Source organism: Polychytrium aggregatum, assembly GCF_025602895.1.
Source record: "Polychytrium aggregatum strain JEL109 chromosome Unknown BJ171scaffold_161, whole genome shotgun sequence".
Classification (NCBI taxonomy): Eukaryota; Fungi; Chytridiomycota; class Chytridiomycetes; order Polychytriales; genus Polychytrium; species Polychytrium aggregatum.
In genome coordinates, this window is record NW_026516363.1 from 47,444 (window position 1) to 67,961 (window position 20,518).

The 20,518-nt window shown below is 55.7% G+C and overlaps 9 protein-coding genes across 9 annotated transcripts; 1 reads left to right on the forward strand and 8 right to left on the reverse strand.

The window, feature by feature from the left end:
* The first annotated feature begins 149 nt into the window (after window positions 1–149).
* Window positions 150–520, forward strand: BJ171DRAFT_544224 (uncharacterized protein). The gene has a single exon (XM_053113001.1). The coding sequence runs from the start codon at window positions 181–183 to the stop codon at window positions 391–393; it is 213 nt and encodes a 70-aa protein (XP_052961555.1). The 5' UTR covers window positions 150–180; the 3' UTR covers window positions 394–520.
* On the reverse strand, window positions 502–1,725 carry BJ171DRAFT_86220 (uncharacterized protein). The gene is made up of 2 exons (XM_053115953.1): window positions 732–1,725; window positions 502–594 (listed from the first exon to the last, which is right to left on the reverse strand). Exons 1-2 carry the CDS (start codon window positions 1,559–1,561, stop codon window positions 564–566), a joined length of 861 nt encoding a protein of 286 aa, XP_052961556.1. The 5' UTR covers window positions 1,562–1,725; the 3' UTR covers window positions 502–563.
* A 2,233-nt stretch (window positions 1,726–3,958) lies between these two features.
* Window positions 3,959–4,420, reverse strand: BJ171DRAFT_482544 (uncharacterized protein; the record flags this gene model as incomplete). The annotated part of the gene is made up of 2 exons (XM_053108955.1): window positions 3,959–4,053; window positions 4,165–4,420. The coding sequence occupies 2 exons, from the start codon at window positions 4,418–4,420 to the stop codon at window positions 3,959–3,961; spliced, it is 351 nt and encodes a 116-aa protein (XP_052961557.1).
* Window positions 4,273–5,648, reverse strand: BJ171DRAFT_86248 (uncharacterized protein). Its single transcript, XM_053115954.1, has 4 exons — window positions 5,474–5,648; window positions 5,199–5,403; window positions 4,798–5,026; window positions 4,273–4,635 (listed from the first exon to the last, which is right to left on the reverse strand). The coding sequence occupies exons 1-4, from the start codon at window positions 5,602–5,604 to the stop codon at window positions 4,424–4,426; spliced, it is 777 nt and encodes a 258-aa protein (XP_052961558.1). The 5' UTR covers window positions 5,605–5,648; the 3' UTR covers window positions 4,273–4,423.
* Window positions 5,649–5,672: 24 nt separating this feature from the next.
* BJ171DRAFT_617303 (uncharacterized protein) lies at window positions 5,673–7,865 on the reverse strand (the record flags this gene model as incomplete). The annotated part of the gene is made up of 6 exons (XM_053115374.1): window positions 5,673–5,746; window positions 5,950–6,035; window positions 6,499–6,516; window positions 6,559–6,859; window positions 6,998–7,699; window positions 7,733–7,865. The coding sequence occupies 6 exons, from the start codon at window positions 7,863–7,865 to the stop codon at window positions 5,673–5,675; spliced, it is 1,314 nt and encodes a 437-aa protein (XP_052961559.1).
* A 353-nt stretch (window positions 7,866–8,218) lies between these two features.
* BJ171DRAFT_544228 (U3 small nucleolar RNA-associated protein 6-domain-containing protein) lies at window positions 8,219–12,448 on the reverse strand. Its single transcript, XM_053113002.1, has 11 exons — window positions 12,414–12,448; window positions 12,076–12,236; window positions 11,542–11,885; window positions 11,102–11,193; window positions 10,602–10,903; window positions 10,327–10,453; window positions 10,121–10,217; window positions 9,817–9,955; window positions 9,555–9,635; window positions 8,811–9,438; window positions 8,219–8,652 (listed from the first exon to the last, which is right to left on the reverse strand). Exons 2-11 carry the CDS (start codon window positions 12,154–12,156, stop codon window positions 8,507–8,509), a joined length of 2,037 nt encoding a protein of 678 aa, XP_052961560.1. The 5' UTR covers window positions 12,157–12,236; window positions 12,414–12,448; the 3' UTR covers window positions 8,219–8,506.
* Window positions 12,402–14,970, reverse strand: BJ171DRAFT_544233 (uncharacterized protein). Its single transcript, XM_053113003.1, has 3 exons — window positions 14,715–14,970; window positions 14,464–14,559; window positions 12,402–14,326 (listed from the first exon to the last, which is right to left on the reverse strand). Exons 1-3 carry the CDS (start codon window positions 14,835–14,837, stop codon window positions 12,638–12,640), a joined length of 1,908 nt encoding a protein of 635 aa, XP_052961561.1. The 5' UTR covers window positions 14,838–14,970; the 3' UTR covers window positions 12,402–12,637.
* A 230-nt stretch (window positions 14,971–15,200) lies between these two features.
* Window positions 15,201–17,762, reverse strand: BJ171DRAFT_563758 (uncharacterized protein; the record flags this gene model as incomplete). The annotated part of the gene is made up of 5 exons (XM_053113286.1): window positions 15,201–16,505; window positions 16,757–16,952; window positions 17,049–17,237; window positions 17,445–17,580; window positions 17,688–17,762. 5 exons carry the CDS (start codon window positions 17,760–17,762, stop codon window positions 15,617–15,619), a joined length of 1,485 nt encoding a protein of 494 aa, XP_052961562.1. The 3' UTR covers window positions 15,201–15,616.
* Window positions 17,763–18,490: 728 nt separating this feature from the next.
* On the reverse strand, window positions 18,491–20,043 carry BJ171DRAFT_86276 (Nitroreductase-like protein). The gene is made up of 5 exons (XM_053115955.1): window positions 19,910–20,043; window positions 19,323–19,757; window positions 19,115–19,177; window positions 18,869–18,956; window positions 18,491–18,746 (listed from the first exon to the last, which is right to left on the reverse strand). The coding sequence occupies exons 1-5, from the start codon at window positions 20,024–20,026 to the stop codon at window positions 18,556–18,558; spliced, it is 894 nt and encodes a 297-aa protein (XP_052961563.1). The 5' UTR covers window positions 20,027–20,043; the 3' UTR covers window positions 18,491–18,555.
* Window positions 20,044–20,518: the final 475 nt, after the last annotated feature.

The window sequence follows — 20,518 nt, forward strand, 5'->3', positions numbered from 1 at the left end:
CACAGAGGCAAATGACCGTTGCTATTGATCTGTACCATCGATTTCGATGCGATTATCTCGCGGAAGTCGAGTCGCTCGAGTGATTCGAGCAACTACAAACCCGGACCCGAGGCGTATGCTTCGCCTTATCGCCACAAAAAGGATGAAGCTGTTTGGCACGTGACGGCATGGGTATATTCAATGCTTAGAACCGGCGTTGGATATAGAGACAGGATTTATTGTGCCATCGTTAAAGCCTTGGTACTGTTCTTGTGGACGACAGCTTCAATCCTCCACAAGTGCGAGCACGAACACGACATCCACGCCGGTGTACAATCAGTTTTACGGCTCGTCAGCGAGGGAATCTTATGCCACAATTTCCGAGACTGTTGTCTCGCCATTTGCTGTCAATGACTGGTCCGCTCCCGGCAAATACTGTGCAGCCTCTGCAAAGTGGTCGGTTGGCAGCGGAGGTTCGGCCACGTCTCGAGCGCTTGGACGATCGTCTTCCGGGTGCTCTGTACCACGGTCATTACTCCCAGAGGCAGCTGGATCTCCAGGGACCTGTGAATCGGATTCAAATGTTATGCCCTTCTTTGGGACCTTTGGAAGTTTCTGCATAGAACGATGTTCATTGCAATATCAATTAGTGATCCATCAAAGACATTCGGGGTCGCATGTACAAGTCGATGGACAAAATCAAAGTGACCAACGAAAGCGCTAGAGTCAAGCGGCGATGGCGAACCCTCTACCTCAATGCCTTCGGACAAAGGCTTGCCCTGGTGTTGTTTTGATTGATCCCTGTTCTCCTTAATATGTGGCAACTCGACGTCTCGCTTGCCCTTCGAGTTGCGATCCGCACGGCTGTTGTTGTCATGGGTATGCTGATTCTGTTTGATGTGAGGCAGTTTCTGTCGCGTGCCTTTGTTTGTCGCAGGAGCTTCTTTCGAGTGCACGAGCTCATGGTGCTTGGCAGAGTCAGATCCATGCTGAACCTGGGGCAAGCCAGTAATCTGGTCGTTTGCGAGCTTCCTGCTGAGTTCTCTTTCTCTCTCCATGGCTTCAGTGCGGGGATTGTGCTGGTGAATGTGTATACGGTTGCTGGTATCATAAGACTCTGCAATTTGATCCTGAGTGCAGGGTGGAATAGCAACGTTAGCTTCCCACAGTAATGGCTCGCATCAACGGCGATGTCGGTGGAGCCGCCGACTTGCAGTCGACATCGCCGGTGATCCACTTGAGCCGAGCATACCCTGAATTTCTTTCGGTACAGTTCCTTGAGGATCTGCAGCTCGTCAAGAACCTTGGCCCGCAGCTGATCAAGAGTGATATGGGCTGCTTGGCTGGTTCGAGCGGCTGGCGGACCACCTGCAGCTGCAGGAAGCAAAAGCTTCGAGGAGTGCTTTTGATACGACAACTGTCTTGAGCCCTCCACAAGCCGTGATACCTGAGGGCCCAAAATGCAAATCACAGGTAAAGATTTAGTCCAGGTCGTAGGCAAGCAAGTCGAAAGTGCCGCAGAAGACATCCTGCTCGTCCTATGGAGACGTTGGCTATCATCGATGCACAAACACATCGCCATCTAGACTACATGGCTCAGAGCGATGCCTACACAGTCGTCGCAGGTAAATGTTCCGTAGTTTTTCCGGTATGTTGGCGATGCCACGAATCGAAGGGCATTGCATAACAACACCAGACCACCTAACGATAATATGGTTAATACGACTGCCCCTGAGCCACCGCTCCTGATAGGAACGACACTCCTGCATACTGACACCGAGTGGCTGTATCCTTACTCTGAACAACGGAATCCTTTCCACCCTGCTCGGAACGCTGAGAGTCTGGTCCCTCTGTTGCCTCGGCGTGTTTTGAATTCTCTGCCGGGCTTGCTCCAATTTTTGGCACGCAGTTTAGCGAAACAATTCGACCTCTTTCCACATGAGGATGGTCGTCCAGAACAACAGCGAGTGGTTGACCATTCGACCACCTGTCCAATGAGCATTACATCGTGTGTTTAGATTCCGCAACGCAGTCAAAGCGAGCGACGGGTGCATGCCAAACGAATCCAAATGGTGGTCCGTTTCGAACATTCCATCATCCAGATATGTGCCGCGTGACAAATCCAGATGACTCATAAACCATGAAACAAAGATGATGGTCGAGCGACAGCGTGATAGAGCAAACAAGAGTCTGTATCTCCTAGGAACAGCAAAGTACCGTTGGCGGCTGTGTCTATCTCGGCATTCCATCCCCGCTGACTTGGGGATAAACCTCAGCCCACTCACCGAGCAATTGTTGTCCCTCCAGCTTCGTTGAGGGCACCAGTTGTGTAAAATGCGTGGTCGCCGCCAGCAAACTCATTGATTTCAGATAGCAGTGGATGGCCAGATCGCTCGACTTTGCCGAGCATTAGATTCGACGCCAATCTTGGGCGGCCAGGAAGCAGCGGGTTCAGTTTGTGTTTCCTCCATCGCCCGCCGAGGGCCCACTTGTGACTGATGGCCACCAGGACAACTCCACCGCCGGGCTTGCCGTAGTCTCCTTTCGGCCCTCCTTGGACATACTCGGCCAGGAGGTCCCCGAAGCTGTCGGGCTCTGGCCACGGCTTGCCGCTGTTTCCCCACACCAGAATCGAATGATATCGCACGAGAACCTCGGCATTTGGGCGAGACTTGCGGTAGTCGATTTCATCGACCCTGGAAAAGAAACCGGTGCCCATAAGAGCTTGTTGGAGGGCTCCACAAATATCGGCCGAGACCGCAGAGTGGATGACAAGGACTCGCACGTCCTTCACCGAGAGCGGCTTTGCCGGGAGGCAGTTCACATGGTAGAATTCGTTGCAGCACCGACAGATCTTGACTGGGCCGCCTCGGGTTCCGCAGAGGTTGCAGACAGCGCTCGCAGCAAACTAGGGTGTATCGAGCGCATAAATCAGTTGGCAGGGACATAGTTGAGGTAGGAGATACAGATAAAAGACGGCACAGACATGGAAATAGCGGATGCTGGATGCATTTGGGTGGCAGCACAACCAACAGAGCTACCGAAATGCAGCGGCACTGGTACATAATATATTGTGGGAGGGTCAAGTGCGGCAGATCCGGGACAAAGCAACATCAATTCATGGTACAGTACCCATCCGTTCTTCATCAGGTGGCGTTGGACAGAGGGCCGTGAGAAAAACTCTTCCAGAGCTGGGTCGTTGAGCGAGTCGTAAATGATAGGCGATCCCATCGCCTTGGTCTTTGTGAACATGCGTCGTCGCCGGACATTGATCCTGTCGGTGGCAGCACATGTCGTGCCCAAGAACAACGGCTCAGAAAGCAATTCAACAACAACCCACACCCCTCATCCACGCTTGTCATCAAAGCCAAACGGCGACGTACTTGGAGGGCTCCGGGCGACCTTCCGTTGGACCAAGCGCTCTTGCTACATGCTGAATCTTGGTTGTTATTCTCTCTGTCGAGCGGATTTCATTCTGTACCGGGTCCAAAGCGTTTGCCATCGTCGATCAACACTCGTAAAGCGATGTAAAATGGGCACTCTCGACCTGGGCGACTGAAACTATCCCTCAAATGATGAGCTGATGATATGGTTAAGAACGAGGCGATATGCGTAGTGACTGAGTTTGGCGCCGGGTTTGGTGCTGGCCTCGCCGCCTGAGCGGCAAGCCTGGTGAGGTCATTCTTTTATTGTGTGCATTCAGCCTCAGAGCGAGCGTGCGAGAGTTGCTTGCGGCCTTCTGATGTAATCAGTGTTGCTGCGAATCAGCCGATCAGGTATTGGCCCATTGTTCTCTGCATTTCCATTCACACTACGGAAGAGCGGCGTAGTACGAGACGGTTGGTTTCGCTGAGGAGGGGCATCATTCGTATGTGGATACATCGTGCGATGCACAGGGCGGCAGCTCCACAATGCACCTCGCAGAGCCAAGGAGTGCGGGTCGTCTGCGGCTCCTCGGGTGTTCTGAGCAGCCCCATCGTCACCAGGTGAAGGACAGCAAGAATGGGTTCATCAGGACGACCCTGTCAAGGTCTACCGCTCGCATGTACCCTCGCAATGTTGTGGAGTTATTAACTGTACAGCATGTTGAACAAAAAATGGGACACATCGTTTCGTTCGGGCAAACACGGCGTAGCGCACAAGTTCACTATCGCCCATGGAATTCGATCAGTATCCGGGACATACTTTCCACTATGAGTTTACGATGAACGATTGGCGGTGGCAGCAGAAACGAAGACGGTCCGATGTGACCGTCGCCGGCGAGCGCCATTCGCACGCGATATATTGAATACTGCATGATTCTTGGGTGCCTTACGCACGTGGGTTGACCCAGAGGGTTTGGTTTGATGCCAAAGATGTTATCAGTCGGACTGCGCTGGGGTCGGGCAATCGTGTCGTCCGCCAACGACACGATGTACGCAGTGACGAGAGCACACGTCATGTTTCACTGTGTGATCGTTGTAAACTCGGCAGGATCGAGACCAGCCTCCTGTAAAATCTCTTTGAAACTCAAAGGGTGTGGTCGTTCGTGTGTGGGAGGTTCCGATCGAGCGCCCTGGTGACGAGGAAAGCTCTCAAAGAGGCACCTCCGATTGTCTAAGCGACTGTCGATTTCCCTCAGTTTCTCCCGGTACTCGTGGTGCCTTTGACGCTGATCTAGAGACAATTAGAATGAAGTTATTGGAAGCGCAGGGCCGAGCGATATAACTGCTCGATTTATCCTCCGGATAGCCACGATGCATTAGATTCACTGAAGGCAGGGTCGCTGTGCCGGCTATGCCCTGCTGAAAGCGACGAAATTATGGGCGGCTGACGTACCTCGCTGGAATTGCTCGATTCTGCTTTGCTCTCGCTGAGCCGTATTGGTTTTTTCAGTCTGAAGACGAGTACTGATTTTTCCTCGAAGCTCTCTCAGCCGACGACGCTTTGCTTCCTCCTCCTGCTTTGCACGGAGCTCGCCCTGCACTCTTCGATCGAGCTGCTGTCGCACACATTCCTTTTTAAGTGCCGAGGTGTGGGTTTCCCGAGCGACAGGGAATTTTGTTGGCTGGTTGGTCGATTGAGTGCATCGTAACGACAAGCCCGTCGGATGCGATTGGTTGGGTTGGTTGGGTTGGTTCGGCGTGGTGAGATCCAGAAATCAGGTCACAGATGGGATGGCTACGGTGATAGATCGATGCATTATATGAAAGCAGGGTAGACCAATCACTTCCCCCCACCTTCGGTTTCGTGGATCCAGCAACGGAGACTCTGAGCTTTGGGCCTGTTTCCTTGGCCAATGCGGTTGGCGCTTTCAGAGCCGGTGGTGGATGCCTTGTAGCTTGACCGGATTGATCACCGCCCGATTTGCCAGAGTCGCTCCGTCCCATAGTCTTGGTTGGCAATATTGGCTCTCCAATAGCGCTCACATTGATGGTCGGAGGCCTGCAAAGAATCATGAATCAGACATATCGGGAGAGACTGCAGTAAGAGCCACACCTTTGCCATAACCCACTTTTCGATGACTGTGCTTTGATTCCGCTTCTTTTGGAGGGTCATCTGGAAACGCTCTTGAAGCCTTTCAAAATCAGGAACCACTCGATTGATTTTCGGACGGAACACATGCTCTGGAGTCATTCCAGACATCTTCTCATACTCTGATAGTCATGTGGACGGTTACAACAGAGTCAATACAGATTCGTCATATCCGCCTCCTAATGAACGATCGCCGAGGCTCTCAAGAAGGAGCCGTCGTAAGCACCCGGCGCTCCAACAGCGCCACATAGCTCTATTAATGAATCCCACATTTCCCAAACGGGATTTCATTTGATTCCATGATGAAATATCAAGTTCCATTGATAGCACCAGTCCGTCATACGGCTTTTGACTCCACCAGACATCAATGGGGGAAATGGCGCAAAGCATTACCGCTGAGCTTCTTTCGTCGTTTTCGGCCATCATCTGCACAGTTTGCTATTATCTTGGAGTTACTTAGGATCGCTTTGGCACGTTCTTGTTGCTCCTTGCGAGTCTTTTGATAGCCAATCTCCATCACAGCTTTGTCAATCGTGGCATTTCTGCGATTCTATCAGACGGGTTACGGGACATTCATGAGCAGAGAGTACGCCAGTGATGAGCGAGGGCACTGAATACTAGAACCAGCAAATTAATCACAGCGACAGCCTCGGTTCCGTTGCGACTGCTATTCAAGTGCCTGATGTCGCATTCAACAGTGAACTTGGACGAATGTAGCTATACCTGACATAGACACAGGTCCATTGTACAGTCTGCGCCATGCTGCTGCTTTGGTTGCCGAAACCTGATGTTATGGCGCAGTATGGAGCGATCTTTGATGCGTAGCTCGAATCTGGCGGGCGGACCTTTGATTACTCAATGCGTTCCTGGTGTAGCACTATCGTCACTCTGTCTGGCAAACCGGGCTATGCAAAGGTCTGGTAAAGGTGGCAGACTAAACTAGACTGGACCAGACCCATGGCTGCTGGATTTGCTCAATTGTTTGGCTGTATTCCGGGCACCCACCCCTTGGAAGCGCTTGGCCTGCAAGGTAAGCCAAATAAGGAAGCATAACCATTGGCCTACCTCCGATCCAGGGACGATGGTGGGACCGGCGTGGCCCTAAACTGTACTCTGAGCATGGCTTCCTCTTGCTCTTGCCTCTCACGCAACTCCTGTTCGAGTCTCCTCTGAGAGGTTGTCGGCCTTGGGGCTCGCAGCAGATTCGGTCGTGTGCGGCGCTCTCGGGGCTGTTGGATGGAGGTGCCGAGTCTGCTGCGAGCGACTCGAGATGAGCTGGTCTGACGTAGGTGATTTCTTCGACGATGCAACTGTTGAATTTCAACTGGGACTCCGCTTTCCGAGCCCGAGTAGAGCGTGTCCGAATCTGTAATGTTGTCTTTGTCAGAAATCGCACGATTTAATCGATTCTCTTGCTCATGGAGGCCTGGAAATGCGTTCTCGTCGGGCATTGACGTGCATTACACAGAGAAGAGCGGGGTTGCAACGAGCCACTGAGGCTTACCTCCGTCGGAGTCATAAGCTTCCTCGGAGACTTCCTCGTCATTGGGTGCATGGTCGTGCTGACTATGGTGCAGTGTGCTGTGAGATTGCTGCGCCGGTGTGTGCAGATGCAGCGATGATGATGATGATGGACCTCTCGCCGCGCTGCATCGAGTATTTGACATCGTTGGGCTGGGCACCTGGCGGGGCGGCCGCTTGCTAAGGGCTCGGTACTCCTGTGCCCATCGTGTGCGCCAACGCTGCATCTGGTGCAAAACGGATGACCGTTGCCGGGGTGGGTTGCAGTTCCGAAAGGCTTCGACTGCCGGCGCACAGCCCAGCCCTTCTTCCAACGCATGGAAGAAGTGACATGCAACCTCGGGATTCTCAAGAGGAACCTCATGCTCCTCAAGCGATCGGATGGCATCATGCAACCGTCTCTCGTCCGGGCCCGCGGTTGTCCTTGAAGTCGAGTCGCTGAGGGTGTCTCTGGAGACCTCCCATCCCCTGTTCTGCCATCCATAGTATCGACTAGACAGGGGCTTGCTTCGTGCAGCCAGCTCCTCCTGCATTTTCAATCGCAGGTAATTGCCACGCGACTCCATAAGCTTCTTGTGATGTGCTTCGATAATCTGAAGCTGGTACTGATTGCAAGACTGCCTGACGGTTTCGGCCTCAAGTGCGTCGAGCTGCGCAAGCGCCTCGTTGCAACGGCGTGACAAATCTATGGTGTAAACCATCGCGGACCAGCACACACGCGTAAATCGGAAGCAGGGATGAAGCCGCTGGGTATGAGTGCGTATGGCTTTGGTCGAGACGAGCTGCTGTTGGACATGCAGCCATCCGCAAGAAATGCTTGCTTGCAAGCACCCGAGAGCGACGCAGGGCATTCGTATGAAGGACTGAAAATCTCCGTCCAGTCGAGCCAGACAGCTCTAGACCCAATCATTGTGCGACCGAGATCGAGACGCCTGGGCTCGGCCGGTCGTTTTGTTCGCCAGCCATATGGACAGTTTGTGGGATGGATGAGAGCTGTGGTGTTATGGGACACCCTCGCGATCCCATTTATCAGCGTAACATGTGATGAGCGCCTAGCTATGCCATAAGAAATCGAACAAACCACCTCCGAGTGAAGACCACCGGTCGCTCTCCGATCTCCACAATCTACATGCACACTGGTCTCGGAGTGCCAGCGGTGAATGGCCATGGCCAGCGCGCGATGGTATTAGGTAACAAATCATTCGGCCAACGACCAATAGCCAAAGTATCTCGTTTCTTTCTGGATTGGTTGTAACAATCTGGGTTTGTTTCTTTTGTGGGGGGGGGGCTCTGAGTTCCCACATCCATGACCCACACCCATCATTGGGAGTTCCACAGATACCTTGACGGTGCAGATTACTCCGTGAGATCTCATCGACGAACCGCGCAAATGCGCGATGTATTCTGCAATAACAGGGTGCTCGTTTCTTCATATCTGAGCCGGATCCGCCTGGTACAGATAGTGTGTTTCATCAACAGCACCAGCAGTGGATCACACCCGCTGTTTGAGGGCCTCGTATCCCTTCGAGAAGGCGTCTTGGTTGTCGACCTCTTTGAGCGCCCGCCAGTGTAAATGCGTGACCTGGGTCATGTCTCCAGAGACTTCCATCTCGAACTCGATGCATGACAGCCAGGAATCTGTAATCGAGGGCACATCAGTACAGACAATCGGAACAGGTGTTTGGCAGCCTTTGCGGGTCTCCGTGACAAGGGAATGAGCAGCCAGCTCGAGGCCGCCGAGCACGTCGCCCGATCGAAAGAGCAGTCTTGCCGGACGAGGAGGGTGAGCCACCTACCGTGTCGCTTGGTGTCGGCTTCGATCAAGATCTCATACACTTTCCTGATTTGTTTGATCTGCTTGTTCTTGGACGTCTGCGAAGAGCATTGGCTGCACAGCTCGGTCTCGATCTGAATCCATCGCTCATAGAACTCGGGCTGACGCGTGCGCAGGCTTCGCAGCCTTTCGCATACTTCGCGGCACTTTGCAATACCGCCGACCTTGTGTGCCCAATCAATGTACTGGACCAAGAGCGGGGTCTCGTATTCGGAATAGCCAAGCTCGCTGACGGTTGCGCTTTGGTTGAACGTCCGCTCAACGTCTTTGGCTGGTAGATTGCTCTCCGAGACAACCCAGTCGATAAAGGGAATCCAAATGGTGTGTTTATCTTGTTTTGCTGCGGCCTTGACGGCAGCCTGGAAATGCGAATAAGTGAACTCGGCGCCTTTGTGCATTGTCTGCTTGATGTAGGCCAGATGCAACTCGATGCTTGTTGGGTGCCTGTCGATGCCAAAGGTCAAAGCAGCCTCTTTCTCGGACTTGTCTTCAACAAAATCGGACCACATGATATACGCTGTCGGCTCGGCTACTTCGAGATCGTGCGCGAGAACGAACGTCTTCCTCAGTAGCTTGCTGATATAGGCGCGCTGCAGCGGGTACATGGACCGCGGTCAGTATTCGCTTGTTCATGTGGGCTATCCCGGTAGGACCAGGGTTTGATTTGCTGGTGCCAAAGCGAATATGTAATCATACTGAAACTCACCAGATTCTCTTCGTCTGTTCGAGCAAGACACGAGCTCAGGAAGCGAAGATAACGCGTGCATAGGACGGGCGAGCTTGTATCCTGCGAAGGAAAGCGCCAGGTTAGCCATCCAGCATCATAAAGATATCCATAGAGGCGCGGGAAGTATCGAACAGAGTCCAGTACAGGTTTCGAAAGTCCCGGTAGATATACCAATGGATATCCTTGGCTCAAAATCCCCAAGCCTGCCTGTCAGCCGCTCAAAACGAGAGGGTCAACATACCGTAAGATACTCCTTGTACTCGTCGATAGCCATCTTGAGCGCCGCCGGAAAGCCGGGATCGGAGGTCGTCAGGCCAGTCAAGTAGCGCTCGCAAATGGCCGAGATAGCGACAGGGTCGTCTCCAAAATCTGTCGCCAGACTGTGGATTGTCGGGCGGATCGGGGAGGGTAGGAGGGGTCAAATTAGGGACAGGGTGCGCGCATTTTGGTACCGCTAACGGGTGCTTGAGGATCCAACCCATTGTCGCTTCTATGACCATCATTGGCGTGCTTTCTGAAGAATGTGTGAATCAATTGATGCTCACCTCTGGTAGATCTCATCCTGTCCAATTTGAGTATCGTCTCCGGCCTGTCGATACAGCTCCAGAAACTCGAGCCGAAATGGGAGATTGCTTGCGATAGCTGTGCGAGCACGATTGCAATCGACAGATAGGGGCAATAAGATACCGAGCGATGCCAAACAAAAGCAGCAGCGCATCGCTGGCGGGCAGCATAATGCAAGGAGCTCTACCTTTGACAGCATTCCGATAGATCGCGCGAGGAATGGCCAACTCAAGGAGTGCCTTTTGCATTGGCGAGAGCGACTTTTCCAGAACACTCTCGGGCTCGGACGTCAGCGATTTCGATATGACCGGATCCTGGGAAGTAACGAGGCAGTACAAGACACAGCGGCATGCCCGTTTCAATCAGAATGAGAAGACATGGCGGGTTCGCGGAAACGAGCGTCACTCGAGTCTGCAGAATCAACTCTGGCATGCTTCAAGCTAGAGCATGAACGCCACCCACATTTTCGAGAGGATTTTCCAGTCCAGACTCTTCGCTGAGAGAAGGGACGCTGACACCCGTAGGGGCCTCATCGCCGTCACGATTGTCGTCGTCGTCTTCATCGTCCAGATCCACATCGACCTTGTCTGCGTCATTTGGCTTTGGTTCTGGGACCGCGGTCGATTTTTTGGGCTTTCCACCTTCGCCAAACAGCAGACGCCGACGCTCTCTGATCTTGATGAGCCATAGTAACTCCAGCTTGAAGTACTCCAGCCACAGCTTTTGAGACTCGGGATTCAAGCGAAGACCACGCTGCAGCAGCACTGACAGAGTCGCGATTCACAAAGTTAGCATGAGCCGCGACCGGGCTGACCGTAAACTCTGCCTTCAAGGTGAGCCAGACCGAGCGATCATCCTGTCTCGTGTATCACGGCCATTTCGCTGCGCCCGATGCACCCGTAATCTTGATCAAGGAGTCGACTGGTCGCGATTAGTGCTGTACGAGTTGAGAGACAGCCTACCTCGAGCAGACGAGATGTTGGAGTTTTCCTCGTACTCCCATGCAGCGGCCATGATCCAGAAGACAGGCTTTGTGGGGTGATATTGGATAACACTGAAATGCAGTCGGCCGTGGATGATGACAAACACACAAGGAAACGCGCGGTAGAATGATACATAGCATCGCATCGTTAGGATAATCTGTTCCGGCACTCGAAGTTGGGCGAGGGATCGGCAAGGCCGATTCGCGAGCAGATTCATCACTCGCAAGAGAGAGTTCAAGGCACAGGTGTCGTTGCACGAACAGTTGCAGATACGACTGGCAACCGAGGCTGGCGCAAGGCGATGCGATATAGAGCGCGAGAGGGCAGGTCCAAACCGCCAGCGTCGATGTCTGGGGAACTCGGAAGCACGACCGCAAAGCGAAGTGCCTGCATCGACAATGTGCATTCCAACAACGTACCGGGCAAAGCTCTTGCCCAACAGCTTCGACGATCCGCTCTGCCGAGCCCACTCGAGATACTGGATCCAGAGATGGACATCACCAGAGAACTTCTTGAGTAGCTTGTGATAGAGCTGGTGGATGCGTCTGAGGATGCTGTGGTCGGAGAGTGTGATGTTTGGCTCGGACTTGTTCTTGCCTCGAGGCTTCTTGTCCAGTCGCAGCCTCATCTTGCGCTTCTTGCGGAGCTTTTCAAGGTTCATCTCGTATTCAATATATCGGAGATAGTCGCTCTTCTTGCTGATGCGCCGATGGATGGCGTACTCGAAATCTGTTCGGCGCTTGATGATGGACTTGACTTCGGCCTGGCTCGGTGGAGGATGTGGAGCGAATATCCGTCAGAATCGGTCGGGGAAGAATAAAAGAGGGGGTTTTGACAAAGAATGCGGACTGGAGAGCTCATGCATATTCAAGAAATACAGGAGATTACGATCTGAGTGGCCAAGAAAAGGCAAGAGCGCTGTTGATGCTGGTCCGTTGGATAAAACGCATTACCCTGCTGAAGATGCCTCGCTCCTCGAGATCTTCGAGCTCAGGGAGCATGCGCTCAAGATGGTACTTGACAGAGTCGGCCATGGTGTGCTATGACGGTCTCTGCAGGCGTGTGGATGGACCAGGACCGACGGTGCTGCTGTCGGTGCTGCTGTCGACGGACACTCGATCGGGGAGAACGGCCAGGAAAAACAAAAAAATGAGCATCACGTGTGTGAAACCCCGATGTGCGCAGCCAGCCGTCCCGGCTTGTTGTGTCGTTGCCACAGGTATCAAGTGAGATTCAAATGACGGGGACTCGCGAGCGTCGCTTGCCCTGGGCTATAAACTTGGGTACTCACAGGCACTCATGTATTCACACTCAAGCAAAATGACAGTTCATTGTGGGCGCGCCGAAAATGCGCCCGCCATCACGTCAGCGTGCAGGGTTGGTTGGCTGAGAACGGCAAACAGATCCTGCCACCGAGCTGGATGGCGATGGTGTCGCTTACTACCAGCAGCCGAGAATATTGCCGATCGTTGCATCGCACAATACTAAGCCGCAGTTTACAGCGACGCAGGTTTGTTAGATCGGCCGACGTAGATGGTTCAGCGGGACGTATCCTCGCTGCCCCTTTTCGTTTTCGACCAGCCCCCATCCGTCGGACTGTTCCTGCAGCACTACGACCTGCTGGTACAGGGAAATTGAGAGCTCATCTGCGGCTACAGCCTTGCGTCCGTGGATGACTTCTCGCAAATCGGCCGAGGCGGGTGACTGGTAGCTCGGCAGTTCGGTTGGAAGGACAGGCATTGAGAGTGACTCCACGGCGACGGGACCTTCCGGTGCTCTCGACAGCCCAGTCGCAGGTGGCGAGTCTACCAGAGGCGTTGGGTCAGCTTGATGGCCGGGTGTACTGGTCTGATTCTTTTGCTTCCGGTTTACGGCCGCGATTGCCGTCAGCGGGAGCAGCGGGGCGACCGTCTCGGCTCCGGCGACAGCGCCGCCGACACCTCCAGGAGCGACGCTTGCTGAGCCACCAGACCCTCCGAACCCAACGTTGGACATGCCGCCGCCTCCTTGACCAACAGAAGCGGGGCCCTGGGGTCCGTATCCACCAGGTCCGTATCCGCCAGGTCCGCTGTACGGGTTGTTGCCAGCGGGAGCGACGGAGCTGCTGCCACCGCCACCGCCACCGCCACCATGGACGGATGGCCCCGTATTCGGCCCAGGCATTTGCGAGGAGGGTCCGGGCATTTGACCAGGTCCTTGGGACATTCCTTGGTTGCCATACCCGCCTTGCGACATGCCCGAGCCACCACCCGAGTCATATCTGCCACTAGGTTGACTGGCATTCGGATGGTTGGCGGCCGGCATGGACGAGCTGGGGCCGTAGTTACCAAAGGCACTTCCGACCTGGCCCAGATCGTCACTCAGCACGGATCGTGTAGAAGGATTGGTTCTCCGGTCAGCGTGGTCCTGGTGGTGGGAGACTTGCTCGTACGCGATATCGGATAGCTTTTTGGCCTTGCGCATCTGGTAGTACTTTGTGCCGATAAATGCAATAATGCCGATGGCCACCACGCTTCCGGCGACGCTGACGCCGATGATGGTACCTTGGGATGGGCCGCTGGCGGGTTGTGGGGTGGGCGAACCGGATGGTGCTCCAGAGCCCGACTGAGTCGAGGACGCGGTGCTGCCGTCTTGTTGGGTCGAGGAGGGAGGTTCGACGGATGTGGGGATGACGGTCTGGGAGGAGGCTGTAGTGGACAGCGCCGTGGTATCCTTGGTAACGGAAGCGGACAGATCAGAGGTCGTTGCAGATGTGATGATAGGGATGGTCACGGATGCGGAAGGGTATGTGGTGGAAGAGGTAGTGGCAGGAGGTGAGGATGTGGCTGGGGGGCTTACAGTCGAGGATGACGAAGGGACGTTGGTCGTTACCGTTGTGGATGCAGACGATGTCGCGGCGGACGTTGTGGGCTGAGCCGACGATGTGGTGGTGGTTGTGGTGGTGGCGACGGTCGTGGTGGTAGTGGTTGTGGTAGTGGTCGTGGTCGTGGTGGTTGTGGTTGTGGTAGTTGTGGTGGACGATGACGACGGAGCAGCAGCAGCCACGGCGATATTAAAGTCGCCGCGGGAACACACCCCGCTTGAGCTGCAGACCGAGATGCTATAGGATCCTGCGACAACGTTGGAGGGCAGGCTGACGCCAATGTTCTGGGTGCCGGTGGTCAGGGGCACCGTCCCGGACCCGATGCCGTAGGCGCTTGTGCCCTGTGATGGCAGCCCAAGACGAAACGAGAACACAGTGCATGCGACAGAGCGCATCAACATTCGTTGGTTGGTTAGTGGCGAGCGCCGGAAATCCTGTGCCCGGCAGTGAACCGACGATCTGGAGCGAAGGGGCTTACCGAGAGAAGAACGGTGAACGAACTGCCGACGAGGAACCCTGTTCCACTGTTCCAGTTGACGGGAAAGCTGTAGGACTGGCCGGCGGTCCATGGACCCTGGCGATCCGGAGGATATGGGAGCGGGTAAGCCTCGTGATAGACCTAACAGCAGCAACAGAAACAGAAACGGAGGCAGAAACGGAAGCAGAAACTGCTGCAAGAACAGCAAAACCTCCCTCCCGAAACCGCTGGGAACTGCTCGGAACACCGACCACAATTCTGGGGATCAGGGCTGAGAGCTGGGGCGTTACAATGACCGAGCTGGAGCTTGGAGCAGCGATCAGGACAAGGGCCATGATCATCCAGCAGAGACGCACTGGGAGTCTGTGCTGCATGGCTGGAAGGCGTTGAGGGTTGGGAAAGCCGCAGCAGGGGGGGGGGGCAGGACAGCAGGGGCCGAGTGCGAATGGAGAAGAAATTGGGTTGGCGATGGCTTGCAGAGGAAGCCAAAGAAGCGGGGAGACGTTCAGAAAACGGGGGGCGAGACGGAGGCCGGCAGCGGCGAAGGGCGCTAAATGGGTCCAGGACCCACAAGCAACAAGCGGAACAGGCGTTCATACAACGGCCGACGCGGCGCAGCGACTCGTTTGTGCGTGGGTCATGATGACCGCACCAAAGCACCCCGCCACCAACGACACGGCAGAGACACGTGCACCCAGCACACACCGCGAACGAACAAGTGATTGTGATGGGTGATGGGCGGTGTGTGTATTCAGGCCCGTAAATCAACGACAGTCCTGACTCAAAACAGGGATTCCCGTTTCAAAATGGGTACGCTGTAGATATAAAAAGGGCGAGGGTAGGAGAGGGCATGGGTTGCGGTGCAGCACAGCCTGATGCTGGGCAGGGGCTGTAAAAATGAGGGCTTGGACAGGCAGGCAACGAGGAGGGGGGAAAGAGGGAGGAAAGAGGGAGAGGTGAGCGAATCTTTGATGATCGATGGAGGGGGACACTTGAGTCGAGTATAAAAATGGAGAGATCCAACGTCGGCAGGGCGATGGAACGTTGGTGGACCTTGTGATTGTGATTAGGATGAAGGATAGGCGATGGACTGCATTCTAGAGTCAAAGGCAGATGAGGGGGGAGAGCTGACCACCCAGCGCGCAGGAGCTGCTCAAGCGTGGCGGGTGAGCAGAGCAAACGCAGCAGCCGGAACGAGAGCCAAGGCGAGGGAAAAGTCAAAGCGGGAGGCGGCAGCGCTCTTGGAGCCCTGGGAGGGAGAGGTGCTGCTCTGGTTGGAGATGCCGGGGATCTGGATGCCGGGAGGGGGGTTGAAGGGAGCCTCGCCGGCCACAGCAACCTTGCGCTTCAGGTTGACACACTGGCCCGCAACAGGATCCCAGGTACCGGCGTTGGGGCAGCCGGCATCCGGGATGAAATGGCGAGTGCTGGTGGTCGAAGGGTTGGGATCGGAGACGTTGGGGGCTTTGGAGGGGCAGCCAAAGCACGACGAAAAGTACGCATTCTGGTCCATGTAGGAGCATGACTCGGTCAGGCCAATGTCAATGTTGCCGTCGCCCTTGTTGTCGACACCGTCGCAGACTTCGGCATTCGAGGGATCCCGGGCCGCGATGGTGCAGCCCAAAGCCGGGTTGGTCAGCGAGCCCTGGGTGTCGGTGGGATTGCGCATCCACGCCAGGAGCTGCTGGTTGGTGACCCAGTAGACGTCCGGGTAGGTGGACTGAGTCCAGGAGATGAACTGCATATAGGCAGTCAGGCGCTGGGGCTCGATCGTGGGCAGAGCAGGGGTGGCGTGGAGGAACAGACCCATGGGGGTGCGCTGTCCGTTGTAATGCTTCAAGAAGTTGAACTTGAGCATGGCCAAGATGCCATCCGAAGTGAGCGGAGCAGTGGCAGTAGCGAGAGGGTCCATCGAGGTGTTGATGGTATCATCGGGGTTGTTGAGGTTGGGCATGGGAATGGACCACAGTCCCGGGAACGAGAAGTTGCCGGTGCAAGATCCGGTAACGCATCCGATGGCAGGGCCAAAGTCCAGAGTGTAGCTACAAGCCACGAAGGCATCGTATCGATGTGAGATAGAGCGAGTAGAGCAGTATGTGAGCCATCAGAGGGATGAAAGCGGAGATGACAGGAGTGCGCTTGACGAGCACCTTGCCGCAAAGCGTGCTCAAGCAACCAGGGCGACGGCAGTGGAGGACATGTCGCAGAGTATGGCCAGCGAACAGTTGCGTTCAAAGTCGCGCCTGTGGGTTGTGTGCGGGGCAGTTCGATGACTACAGAGATGACTACATACGGCCAGATAGGAGTGTTGGCCTCAACAACCATGGACGAGTCGTAGAGGAATGTGCCGAGAGAGGCCAGGTTCTGATAGGACTGGGTCGAGTAGAGCAGGAAGGGATGGCGGAAGCCCAGGAGCGAGTTCTTGGGAACACCTCCGTAGTGGTTAAGGGCAATTTGAGAGCCCTGGATCTCCTCGACGGGTGGATTTCCTGTAAGCCAAGAGGGAAGGCGAGGCACTTAGATCGTGAAACGGTGGCGGGCGAATCACTGGGAACATATCGGTGATTGGCAGGAGTTGCACATACCGATATGGTTCATGGTGTGGCAGGCAATCTCGTGGCCGTTGCCGTAGAGCTTCTGGACTCTCCAGTAGTCTGTCCACTGGGTGGAGACGAAGAAGGTGGCCGCAAGAGGGCAGCCGTTGGGGTTGACATGGTAGTTGGTCAAGTTGTAGATGACGGGCTCGACGACCGAGTTGACGGCATCATCGAAGGCTGAGGGTGGCGGACATCCAGCGTAGTCGATGGAATGTGGATACCAGGTGACAAAGGGCGGAAGATGGAAGGTGAGCCTCTGGACTGAAAGGCGTTCGGATGATTTGCTCGAGACGTGGACTGTGTTCCGATGTCCAGCCAAGAGCGCGGCGATTTCAGGCTGCGACGGACAAGCCGAACGAGAACGACAGGAAGAAGCGTGCTTACTCAGAGTAATGAACTGGGGGATCTTGGCGGGAGTGAGGCCGCCGGGTGGGTTGCTGCTGGCGCAGTAGCACTTGGGCATCACGCAAGTGGTGGGGTCGCACTTGTAGCTTGGGTTGAGGGTGGAAGGACCGGTGGCCTACAACGAAGTATCATTGGTGAGCAAGCCATGATCAACGCAGATCCGACAGAGGAGATGCGGATTCGAGGCAGGGCAGAGGCGAAAGAGTCGAGCGGGGTACTCACACCGCCCTCCTGGGCGAGGACGCCGCTGGAGAGAGCCAGCAGCGCCGCAGCGAGACGGATGAGTTTGAGCGACATGGTTTGTTCTGCTTTTGCGGAATAAGACGGAAGAGGTCGATCGAGACGAAGAGACGAAGCAGTGCTCGAGCGGGAGAAGAGCAATCTGATCGGCGAGACGGACGAGCGAGGCCGAAGCGAAGAGCACGCCGAAGAAACGGGGAGCGAAGGAAACGCACTGAATTTTAAGGCGCGGCTGGCCGCATTTGGGCTGTTGGCCAGCGGCCCCCACCACCGCCCGCCGCCTGAGCGGCCAGGCAGACAAGGGCGCAGAAGCAAGCGCAGAAGCAAGCGCAGAAGCAAGCGCAGAAGCAAGCACAGAAGCGAGCGAAGAAGCAGACAAGAGCACGCCCTTGTTGGCAGTGTTCTATTTTGCTGTGTGGTGCGTTATGGTGTCAGTGGTGGGCCGCACTGTCCTGTGCTGGTCTGCTTGCTGCGCATTCTGTCAAGCAGCGCCGACATCGCCGCCGGGCCACGGATTCCGTTTGTTTGTGTTCTCGGTGTCGCATCCGGCAGGGCGCACGCAGACGAACGTGCCCATTCCCGCCTTGTTTGCCTGGCTGTGTGCTGTGCGGTGGCTGGTTCCAGAACGCCCACCACAGACCGACGCGCGTCCGTCGGCTGTGTCACGCCTGTGTCCCCATGCGCGTTTGCACCGCCGCCCTGCCCTGGCCCTTGCCCTGTTCATGAAAGCATCACACCCCGTTTGGCCATTCTCGACCGGGTGTATGGTATGATCCGACCACGGCGTGCATCTTGTCGGAATGAGACAATATGTCCCCATTGTTATTTTCACCATACTGTACAGGCGGCATTAGTACTCGACCGCAATCTGCTCATAGGGCTTGCGGTGCAGGTTGGGGATGGTGGCGTTGTTGGCGGGGTAGCCCACAGGAAGCAGCAATGAGACCTTTTCGTTGGCAGGGCGGCCCAGAAGCTTGCAGATCTGAGGCCCGCAGTTCATGGGAGTGGAGGTGAGGGTGGCCAGACCGGCGTTGTGGATGGCTGTGGAAAGGGTATGACAGCAGCAGCACCTTCGATCAGCAACCGCACCAATGCATGGCCACTCAAGACCACGACAGAGCAATGTCAGTGATGCCCGTGTCGACCAGACGCTGCAGACTCACCAGAGATGAGGAGACCCTGGGAGATGGCGACAGAGTGTTCAAAGTAGTAGTGGTTCTTGCGCTCGCCGTTGTCAGTGATGCCGTAGGTCTGAGACGGGAGGGAACGCACCATGTTAAACCAAGGCTATGTTGCAGCGCATCGCAGTGTTCAGGTTCTTCCAGCAGGGCTACGATCATTGCAGCAGGGCTGAGATCATCGCTGGCCACGCCACACAGCCACGTCTCTGTGCAGGATCAGCGCCCGACCTGCTTGAGAACAACGATCAGGTAGGGTGCGGTATCGAGATATTCCTTGTGCCAGTCGGTGCCCTTTTGATATCGCAAGAAGGAAGGGTAAACGTCATTGTCGTCTCGTGGTCGAGTCTGTGGAGGCTGACAGCCGAGGAAGCCCGTTGCAGATCACGGCCGGTCGTGCCTTTCGCAACAGACAAGTGGCTCCAAGCCAGACACTCACCAGGGGAGCAAGGTCGCTGACCCACTGTCTGGACATGCGCTTTTCGTAGTTGATCTTCTCCTCGGCCTCGATGATCTCGCGGAGCTTGTGCTTGACGACAGGATCCGAGACGATGGCAAACGTCCAGGGCTCAGTGTGAGCGCCCGAGGGAGCCGTGCCAGCAGCCTTGACACACTCGCGAATGACCTCGATGGGAACGGGGTCGGACGAGAACATGCGGACGGTGCGGCGCTTGTTCAGATGCTCGTAAAACTCGCGGGAGCGCTGGAGCATCTCGGCTTCAGAGAGGCGCTTGAAGTTCATGGGCACGTGCGGGAGCGAGAAGGGATCGACGAAATCGGCACCGGGCTCCTGCAGCTTGAGGCCCGGGCCGGAGGGACCCTCGGTGATGTCCTCGTCGAACGGGGTCATGTCGCCATTGATGTTCTTGCGGACCTGCCAGCCAGAAGACGAAATTGGTGTGAGCGGGAGGAAGTGGTGCATGGGCCGATCGACAACAGTACGTATGGATCCGAATAGATGTGCATGGCGACCGAGACAGACGGAAGTGCACATCGAGACGATCGGAGCATGCCATCAGGAGATACCTTGTACTCCTTGTAGGCCAAGTAGCCAAGGGTGCCGGCGAGAGCGACAACCACGGCGGTGAAGTAGGGGTCCTCGTTGTTGAGGAGCTTTTTGGCGAGATTGCTGAAGATGGCCATGGCTGCGACGATGCTGGGAAGGAGGGGGACACGGAGGCAGGGGGGAGAGCAGGACGGATCGAGCGACGGTATATATCGGGAGGATCTTGTTGGGGGGGGGCTGGTGCCGGAGCAAGGCAGCAGCAACAGGACGGGAAGCGGGGCTGGCGATCGCGAGGGTCGCACGGATGCCTTCCGATCGGGCCAACCACGAGCGCGTGCGGACACGCCATCGGGCGATCGCGGGACCGGATTGGTGCGCCGGCCGGAGACGCCCGCCAGGTGACCTGGCGTGGGGAGAACACAGCTTTGTCGGCAACAGCGCCCATGTTTGCCGAGGCTGCGTTACGCCGGTGTTGATATCGATGCCGGTGTTGGTATCGATGCTGGTGTTGATATCGATGTCGTTGATATCGATGCTGGTGCTGATATCGATGCTGGTGCTGATATCGATGCTGGTGCTGACAGCCATGTAAATGTCACCCACCCACACCGAGTCGGGACAGCATGCGG